This window comes from Eurypyga helias, unplaced genomic scaffold (genome assembly GCF_000690775.1).
Source record: "Eurypyga helias isolate BGI_N326 unplaced genomic scaffold, ASM69077v1 scaffold21695, whole genome shotgun sequence".
Taxonomy (NCBI): Eukaryota; Metazoa; Chordata; class Aves; order Eurypygiformes; family Eurypygidae; genus Eurypyga; species Eurypyga helias.
This window is the reverse complement of record NW_010249788.1, coordinates 1,064-11,231: the sequence shown is the minus strand read 5'-3', so window position 1 is coordinate 11,231 and position 10,168 is coordinate 1,064. Positions and strand designations below refer to the sequence as shown.

At 55.1% G+C, this 10,168-nt stretch overlaps 1 protein-coding gene across 1 annotated transcript; it reads right to left on the bottom strand.

The window, feature by feature from the left end:
* Positions 1–7,704: 7,704 nt before the first annotated feature.
* Positions 7,705–9,020, bottom strand: PPAPDC3 (phosphatidic acid phosphatase type 2 domain containing 3; the record flags this gene model as incomplete). The annotated part of the gene is made up of 2 exons (XM_010151499.1): positions 8,994–9,020; positions 7,705–8,173 (listed from the first exon to the last, which is right to left on the bottom strand). Coding segments are annotated over exons 1-2 (496 nt in total), but the record flags the coding sequence as incomplete, so codon positions are not given.
* Positions 9,021–10,168: the final 1,148 nt, after the last annotated feature.

The following is a 10,168-nucleotide window of genomic DNA, read 5'->3' as shown; positions in this document are numbered from 1 at the left end:
CTTGGCCTTGTTTTGCTCCGGCAGCCGTGATTCACCGTATGACTCCACACACATGGGGCTGCTGGGATGAGACACGGCAGCTCTCCAGAGCCCAGAAACAGAGTCAGAAACAGAGTCACAAGCTGGACTCAGCCACCCAGCACCACGGCTGGGCATGTGGGGAGAGGAAAAGGGGGAGGCAAATGCCCAGGAACGAAGAGCAAGCCCATCTTGTGAGCTCAGAGGCACCCAAGCGTGGGAGCAGGCGTGCATTGGATAACCCCTCTGCCCAGCCTCAGTACCATTTTAAAGCAGAGACAAGCTGGCGATAACACTCTGGGAGTCCAAGCCTCCAGCTCGCTCGGAGCGAGGTCCCACTCTGCTGGAGGCCCCTGCTGAGATGGCACGGGCTCCCCACCGCAGCTGCCGAGGCCCCGTGTAGGGCCAAGGCTGTGTTTCCCAGGTTAGCCAACCTCCCTCAGGAGGGAACCCCAGACAAATGTCACCATTCCCAGGAAACAGTTTCATTTGCTCTGTAATTAGAATGAATAATTTTTTTCCATTTTTCTTTTTACTTACATGCCCCATCCTACTGCTTCTGAACTTCCCAAATCTCGCACAGTCGTTAGGCTCCCTGACCTGGAAAACGAGCCATTTTCCACCCTTGACTAGTTGACATTAATGAAAAATGCAGGTTTGAAAAGCATCTTCGCTCTCTCTCCGGTGGAGTCAGTGGCAGCTGGAAGAGCTCCACTCCTCTGGAATTGACCTCCTCTACCCCATTTTCTTCCCCAGTTGTGGTACTACTAGGTGTAAGAGCCGACAAAAAGCACAGATGGCACAACACACTGAAGAACCAATGAATCAGACACTGCAGTGTTTTGGGGGGAGGTTATTTTTTGGCTGAACAAGCAGCAGAGTGGGGTAAGTGGCCAGAGGGAGGTGAAAAAATGGTGAAAAGCAGCATTGTGCAATTAATTAAAAAAACCCCAACAACAACAACTAAAAATAGACCCTCTATATCCTAGATGATTAGAAACAGCCCCAAGTGCAAACCCAGGCTGCCTGGAGTTCTCCCCTTGGAAATACTGTTTCCCTGGGAGCTGGGCAATTTGTGTCTCAGCATCCATCTCTGAGCGGGGCTGCCTTGCTGGGTGCCTGCACGGCCCAGGGATGAGGCGGGAGGGTGAGCACAGTGAGAAGGGCTTGTGCCGATGGGGAAAATGGGCTGAACAGCCCTCAGGATGGCTCAGCTGCCTCCCAGAAGGGCGCTGACAGCTTGCAAAACCCCTGTACACCATGGCAGCGGTGCAGGTGACACCCGCGCATCCCAGCCACGCACAAGCACTGAATGGGATGAGCTGGAGGAAGAAAATGGCCTTGGGCTGATGACCAACAGCATCTCCCAGCACACAAACGCTGGGCTCCTCGCTTGGACTCACGCTGCTTCGGCTTGTGTTTACACCCCACTGCCTTCCGTAAGGCAGACGGGCACAGTGAAACTGGGGCTGATGCTGTGGTGCTGAGAGGGACCAGCACATCTCACGGCACGTAAAGACCCAGACCAGCATGGTCTGCTGGCATCCCGGCATAGACAAACAGAGAGCAAGGCCAGAACAGTTTCAGGTGAAAACGTGGAGCTTTCTTCCCAGGGGAAGAAAAAGAGACAGTTCATCTGATTCCCCTCTCCCATCCCCACCCTCCACCAGGCCTGACCCGGAGCGGGATACCCGATGGGCTCTGCCTGCCCACTGCTGCTGCAGTGACTCACCTCCCCGCCCGACACTCCTCCACCTTCCTCTTCCCAGCCGCTGCTCCCGTCAAGGCGCATTAGATGCAAACACACTCACCCATTTCTCAGGATCTCCCTTTGGGCCAGAGCCTGGCTCAGCTCCTCTGGCAGGGCTGGCTCTGCCCCAGTGAAACGGCTACTGTCCCCTTTGAGCTCCAGGCAGGGCACTGGGAAGCTGTTCCCCGAGTGACAGACACAAGGATGACTCATTTCCCGTGTTTATTCCCCCTCTTCCCATTTAACAACCCTCGCACTTCTTTTCCTTTTCACTCTGCATTCACGCCCTGGAACATCTCGCCTGCTCTGCGCAGGGCTGGGTTGCAGCTTGCTGCAGTTCCGCCAAGGGCTGCAGACTGATGGCTGCCAGCCTCAATGCATCCTCAGCACCAAGCAGCCGGCCAGGACCCCAGCGCCTGGATGCTGACCGTGCCAAGGGGCTCAGCAGATCCTGAGCGTGAGAGACCCTACGCGTATCCTTGGAAATCCCCCCACCCCCGGCTCCAGCCACGGCCAAATGGGTCCCAGGCTGTCACCGACTGTCCTTTCTGTGCAGGGACACTGCAGTCTCGCAAGCCTGCCCTGCAGTGAGCAGTATGCATCTGCTCTAGGGGAAGCAGGGCAGGAAGGGAGGGGGGCAGGGAAGCTGGGAGAGCTGGGCATCGCTTGCTGCTCAGAGATGCCTGAGCTCATCAGCTACGAGGGGATGAAGGGTGAGGATGGCACCCACCGAAGGACCAGGGGCTTTGACTGCTGTATCTGGGTAGGACAAGAGGCAGCTTAGCTGCCTGGTGTGATGGAGAGGAATATTTAATGCCAGTCTGGACCTGGGTCTAGCTGCTGGATGCAGAGAGAGGGCATCAGTGGTGTTCCCTCTGCCTGGCACCCAGCACGGTCAGTCATCTTGGGTTACTTGACATTTAAATGTTGCCACCTCGCTGGGCAGATCTCAGGGGGCACTGGCAGGGCTGGGAGGGGAGAAGGACAGGGGCTGGGCCAGCCCCATGTGCCAGGTTTTACAAGAAGGGGGTGGATCACGCAGGGCGCCAGCTCCCGAGCGGCTCTCCCCTTCCCTGCCGAAACGTCATCCAGCCTGTCTAGCTCAGAAAATCCCCATCCTCACAGCGGGAAAATGGAAGGGGAAAAAACAGACACACCTGGACCCAAACCATCTCTGGGGCTCCTGGCTTAGCAAGCTCTGCTGCGTACGGACTGATCCATCTGCCGTGATCCATCTGCCGTGCACCTCCCCGGCCTCTCGGCTGGGCGCGGGCTGCCGAGCCCTGAGGCTCGACGGGATGACCTTGTCTGCGCTGCCTGGGCATTCAGCGTGCTCGGTGACCTTTGCCAGCACCGGGCTGCACTATCTGGAATTTCACCACATGGTCTCCAAAGAGAAGCCTGACAATACCTAGAGCACCTCCATGTTGTTAGAGCAGGGTCAGCGGCGTCTCGAGGGGCCTGCTGAAGGCTTTTCTCGCTCTCTTTACTTCCTAACCCACCACTTCCCTGCCGATTTGGTCTTGCTTGGAAGCTGCCGAGGTGGGACTTCAGAGTCCTGGCCACATATATCTATAAATTTCGATATATATTTTAAATAAATATATATATGGCTCAGGATAAAGTCACAGCTCTGCAGGCGAACGTCATGGCTTGGCTCCCGGTCAGACTAAAGCTAAGTCAGTGTTCAGGGAGAGGGCTGGAGAGAGGAAGGACTGCCCTCCTGCTGACCTTCAGGAGCAGAGAAGTGACCTAGGCTCCCTCCTTTCCTCCTCCTGTGGCTAGCCACCCATCCTCCGCCTGCCGCGCTGCTCGCGATGAGACGTCGCACCCTGCGGCTCTGCTTCACTTAAGTCGCTAAATGCTTAGTGACAGCACCAAGGAGCCAACCCGCCCCTCGGAAGCGGGATGCAGAGCCCGCTGGTGATGGAGGAGGCCTGGGACCTGGGTCACCGAGGCAGCAGGCAAAGAGACGACCAGGGCTCTCTCTTCTCCTAGTGTGAGTGCCCGTTTCACAGAGCCACGACCAAGGCAGAACAGCTGGTGTTTCGAGCTGAGAACAAGTACCTGGTTTATGTGCGAGGGTTACCCAAGCAGACGCCTTCCGACAGCAAAGGCACACGGCTGGGCTGCAGATAGCTAAAGAAGGTGGCGACATGGCTCTAAGCACAACAGCCGTCACGGGGGTCACCGCTTTGGGTAGATGACTGCATTCCATCCCCATCGCTGTTAGAAGGTGCCTGGACCTGGAAAGACCATCGGTCTGAAGAGATCAATCTGTTTAGCTTAATAAATAGGAGGTGAAGAAATGACTTGAGCACTATCCAAAATATTGAAAGGCAGAAGAGAGATTGGCTAAAAGAGCCATTCAGCTGAAGAGACAAGGGTGTGCAGATGCCATGAAGGGAAGACTCAAACTAAAAGCGAGGCGCTTGCGAGAAGACCTGCCACTGCAGTAATATGGAAATGGTTCTGACAAGTTCACCCTCACTTGTAATTGTACATCAGACTGAGTGTTTGGGTTTTTTCCCTTAACAAATTGAACAGGAATAAATTAAGGGATGTGCTACAGCCTGTATTTTGCCGTGGGTTAGATCAATGATCCAAATGTTCTTTGCTGGCTTTGCAGTCAATGAATCACTAAATTTGGATCCACATCCTCACCAGATGGATCAGAACCAGAAACTGAGGTACCGCTCCCCCCAGGGTTTAATCGAGGTTCTGTCTGGTTCTGAAGCAGATCTGGGAATTTTAGTGAGGTTTTATATCTATTTTTCCCCTAAAAAACCCAATTGCAAGGTTCAAATTATTTTCTAAGCACCTCAGTTTTCATGAAATCCTTGTGATTGCAGAGCAAAGCTTGAATGGTCCTAAAAGTTCCAACACTGGCAGACAAATAAAATGAACTCTAAAACTGGGGGGGGTTCCTGAGTTATGATTTTCTCGACCTGGCCGGGGGGTGCAGACTTTCCTCCTGACTCTTCAACAGCCAGGGTTGGCAATGCTGAGACAGTCTTCTTGAAAGCACATTCTGGCAGAAGGATTTTTATAGTGGGCACAGCTATCTGATTTCTCCCATCTTTTCAGTAACAGGCTGTCAGCGTGCTTCTCTGGCTGTTTGGCATCGCTGGAAAAGATTACGATGAGGAGAATCAATAAATTCCATCACAGATGACAAACATGGAAGGAAAACATTGCTTGGGGTTGCTAATCAACATCTGCAGTTGGGATGGATGGAGCACCCCGAGGTCAGAACCCCTCACCCTAAATGCTCCCGCATGCGTTGGCAGAGCTCCTGCCCAGAGCTCCTCAGGCGCAAGTGCCCCCCCTCCATCTGCAGTGGTGCTTCTGCCAGGTTCCTGGTCCCATTTCAGCAGTCTCCTGTCTCCTCGCCTTGAAAGCCTGATTGCAAATCCTAAACAAGTGCTCTGTGATGGGCTGGCTCCCTGCCCAGAGACTGCATCAGAAATTCTGCTTGATGTATGAAACTCTCAGCAGGCAGGGGGAAGGGAGGAGAGCCAGGGGAGGTAGGGAAGGGGTACCACACACAACCCCAACTTCTCTGCCCCCCTCTTCCCAGGAGACCAGGGAGGCATCAGGCCGTTCCCTTCCCTTTGACCTGTCCCTACCCAGGAGGGCTTTATGCTACATCCTGACGGATGTGATCCCCAGGAAAGGATTTGATCCTCCCCTGGGCAGCAAGAGGGACCAAGGATGCCAGATGCAGCAGAATGCTATACCCTCCCTACTTATTCCGGGGACCCCACTTCTCATGGGACCTGTCTAGGCCCCCCAGCCCCCCCTCCCCACTCAGGCTCTTTCCTCCACCAGCAATGCAGGTGCTACGGCAGCAGCTACTTGAATATTCGGCATCCTGACTGCAATCTTAAATATCAAACCAAGGCCACGCTCACAGCAGAGACTGCTCTGTGGGGCGACACGAGTCCTGCTGAGGAAGCCCTGGGCACCTTGGTCAGTCCCACCAGTCAGCGCTGGCTGCTCAGAGGGTGAAGTGGAGCCCTTCGGAGGCGACTAGACCTATGGAGCTACCAAGTGACTTTGTGAACTAGTCCTTCACACGACAGAACGATTTTCTTTCTTGGCAGGGGGAGAAGAGGGATGGGAGCAGTGTGTCTAGGCAAGACTTCAGAAAGCCCCCGAGTTGTCCCTAGGCACCACATTTTAGCTCAGCAGACCTGGAGATGCAGGCAGTGGTGCAGGGCTGAGCCCTCCTGCCGACCGCCTGATGCTCAGAGTTTTGATGCGACCTGGACGTGGCTTTGCATTTGGTCTCCTCACACAGCAGAAGAGCAAGAAAACCTTTCTTGTTTTTAAGCCAAAGCTCTTTACAAGGATCTCAAATATTTTGGAGTCAAAGAGGTCAGTTTTCAGGCTCCAAAACCATCAAAGGCTGTGGGGTCAAGAGACATCTGGAAACTGTGCTGGTTGGTGTTAGTCACCTACTATTTCATTCTTGTGCCCTTTTAAACGGAGCTTCTTTTCTCCGTGAGAGCTTGACCCAGCGCACCGAGGAGCCCCTGGAAGAACTGCTGACGTCGGCGGGCTCTGCATCACGCCGATGCTATTCTGGCTTCTTCCCTGCGATGGCCTCCCTTCATTAGATGTCACAGCACGAGGACAGTCTCTTCCAAAGGCAGAGGGGAGAGAAGGCAGCTACCACTGTGCTTTTTAAGCCAGTTCAGTGCAAGCTTTGCCCTCTCCCAAGGATGAACTTGTGAAAAAAACTAGGGACGTGGTGCAGAGCCCGTATCGCATCACATCGAGCCCCTGCAGACAGGACGGCCCTTTCCTGAGGCACCTCTGAAAGAAAATGTCCCTATGTCCCTCCAAAAGAATCCCTGAGAAGCAAAGGCCTAAACCCAATGTTTTTGATTTCTCTTACCAATCCAAAGCGGGAGCTCCGATCGCTGTTTTTTTGGGGAGGGAGAAACACTAAGGTGGATCAGATGAAATACTAATTAGTCACAAGGAAAAATATGGTAACTGGGCCCCGTGTCAAAGGCAGAAGAGAGAGAAGAATAAGGTCCTCAGGTAGACATGGCCAGGGTGGGTTGGGGCCGGGAAAAGGCAAGTCATGCCTACAATCATAGAATTGTTTTGGTTGGAAAAGACCCTTAAGATCATCGAGTCCAACCGTCAGCCTAAGCCTAGAGCTCATCCTGGTCACTGGTGGGACATCGGTCTGCACCGGTGGGATAGACCCTACTCAGCTCAGAAGACAACTCCTTTCACACGGCTCAGAGGCAAGGACAGCGACCGCCACACAAGGACTAGCGGAGAGCCAGGGAGATCCCAGCCCGGCTGCACGGCCTCGGGGTCAGAATAGCGCATGGAAATGGGGACAGCCGCGAGAAAGGTCCTCTTGGGAAGGAGGACGTGAGATCCGACCACGGCAGGGAAGGAGACAGGACTCCATCACGGGGTGGCTGAGACATGGAGCCAGGGTCAGTTCAAGAAGGTGACGAGGGGTTGGAAATCTTTTTTTCCTCAAGGATATCCTCAGGAATTGGTCCAGATATCAAAGATTAAAATCTTTATGTTTTCCCCACCCATCAAACCACCAAGGCAGATGACCATAGGTAAAATAAACAACATCGCTGCTGGTATCCACCTGCACAGGACAGACACTTCCTTGGCCTGACAGGACAACCCTGCCCCATGCAGGAGCAGGGCCCTGCCCCTACTCCATGGGGGTCACCAGCTACCAGGATTACTCCACCTCTCTCAGCCAACCTTGTGCTACACCCATCACCCATAGGACTGAGACGGCCGACAAGAGCATCATTCACCCCAAAGGTCACTCACTGCTTCCTGACCACATCGGTGGCTGGCAGCAGTCAGAGGAGGAGTCCCGGTGCCTGTCCCTTGTGACTGGGGCTGGGCTTTGCCGGCGGGGAGGGAGGTTTGCCACTCACCTAGCAGCAGGTTCATGAGGACCTCTTGGCCTGCCAGCGTGCTGCTCTTCACCAGGCAGATGAGGGTGCCCGCAATCCAGGGGATCCCGTGCCCCGTTATCCCCAGGAGGTTAATCATGGAGCGGGCACTGCCCCAGGAGGAGGCTTGGTTGGCACACACTCCCAGCCTCTTGGACATGCAGATATCGATGGCCAGCAAGGAGTTGAAGGCAATTCCTTTGAAGGAAGGGTTGAGCTGCATGCAGTCCTCTTCGGGCAGCTGCTGTGACTGCCGCCGCTCCTTGGGGTTGCCGTTCTGAGCACCAGCTGCCCCGGCCTGGCTGCTCTGCTTTCTGCCGGAGCTCCTGCTCTCCTGGTTCCCCCTCAAGGGCTGATTCAGGGAGAGGAACTCAGCCCTGTTGAGGACATTGCTCCTGTCTCTTACCCTGGACCGTGGCTGGGATGCTGGCATTGCAGTCTCTATTGCAACCTGCTTTGCAAACACCGGCAAGTAGAGAAATCCCTCTTCTCCCTGCAGAAAGCTTCCCCCACTTCCACCCTCACGAGCCGTGAATTTGGGAAACTACAAAGGTTCCCCTCGGTTGCAGTTGCCCCCAGCACAGGCTGCAGCTGTTAAATATAGAGTAAGGAATGCACATGGCTGTTTACTTCATGGGCCTAGCAAGCTTGGAAGGAAAATTAATGCCAGGCTTGGCAGCCACTCCAGTGCCAGGGAAGAAGGTTAAACAGCCAATAGATTGGAAGAAGAGGAGGGAAAAGCTTTGTGCCAAAGGTTGGTTGCTTCTGGCCTGGTCTATTTAAATCTTCCAATTGCTTATTCCCTTGGGCTGCAAGGGAAACTGGGAAATGTAGTTTTTTTGGACTACAATGCACATTTCAATATCACACAGTCAGAGCTGGAGGAGATCGCGGCATCCCCTCCTCCCCACAGCACCTGCTATTGCTCCTCTGTGCCGCCTGGCTTTGCAAGCTCCAAGGCTGGGCATTGCTCGGGGGCTTCCCCCCAGGGGGGTCTCCCGGGTGTCTTCTCGCCTTGGCTGTGCTGCAACATCTCACCCCTGCGAGAGCACCCTAAATACACCTTCCTCTCCCTGGCATGGATACCTCTCAAACACCACTAGCCTTATTCTCTCTCCCCACTCGGGGCGCATCCCTGCCATGACTTCCATCCCTCGCCCCATCCCCGGACCCAAGGAGAAGCAGCACCTTCCTCCTGATTAAAGGAAACACGGTGCCGCTAATGAATTCCCATCCCCCTGCCCCGGCGCTGAGCGTGGCCTCAATACCGCGTGCGTTTCTGCCGTGTCATCCAGCATCGCAGATCCCACGCTGAGAGCAGGTGGCAGGCGTTTCCCTGCGTCCCGGGGCTGCGGATGCGAGCAGCAGCACAGGTACCGGCCCCAGCGGAGCGGGCATCGCGGGGTGGGGAGGAGGAAGGCTCACGCCCGGCCCTGGGAAGTCCTCCCACAGCGGACAGGGAAGACCTGCCGTCCCTCCTGCCGCGGCACACTGTGCTCCATCACTTTGTCTGTGCACGGCTGCTGTTCCGTCTCCCCACCGCAGCTGGGCTGAACCCCTCTGAGACCCCCACTGCAGCTGGTGAGCCCCTGAGAACACCCCACCTGTGCCTGCAGCTCCGGTTTACAGGTCTGCATGACCTTGCTACAGCCCCCCAAACCGCAGCCGCGTGGATCTAAGCCTCAAGCACCGCTGGGAGAGTCCATCCACCTCCTCCTGCCCGAAGGACAGCAGCCACCCGAGCCACATCCACCCGAGCCAGATCCACCCGAGCCAGATCCACCCTACCATCGCCGACTCACCTTCCCGGGGCAATGGGCTGTCACAGCTTCGCACCACCCACACGCTCAAGAAACAGGATTATTCCTATGCAAATAGGCTGGAAATCCCCTGTGGACAGAGAAGAGGAGAAGATGAATGTTGCACGGAGGAGCAGAACAGGAACATCTCTTGGTGCCAGGGACATTTGCCTACACAAACGTTCGGTTACAGAGGTCAGGATTTGTACAGTTAACCCTAGGAATCAGGCACCCAGGTATCCTTAAAAGATACCTCTCAAATGCACCGAAGAGAGCACCGAAGAGCTTAAGGACTAAATGAAAGGTGGTTCTTGGCTTCCTAAGATAATAAGAAAAAATGTGCACTTTCTTCACACTTTTTCTCCGCAGTTCTCAAAACCCTGTGGATGAACAGTGCTGGGTGCATCCCCCCCCTTGTGAATCAAAGGAAAATAACACACGTCAATGTATTTCTGAATGACACCCTCCAGGAACCGCCCCCTGGTCCGCGATGGTGATCCTAGCCGCAGGAAGAGCTCATTCCCTCCTCTGGCATCTCCACCCGGCCCGTAAAGCACGACCCCGCTGGGCTCAGGTACCACGCGGGGCTGCGGCAGTGGGGAGCGCGCCCGTCACTGACACCCGCAGCTCCCGTCCCCTTTCCCATA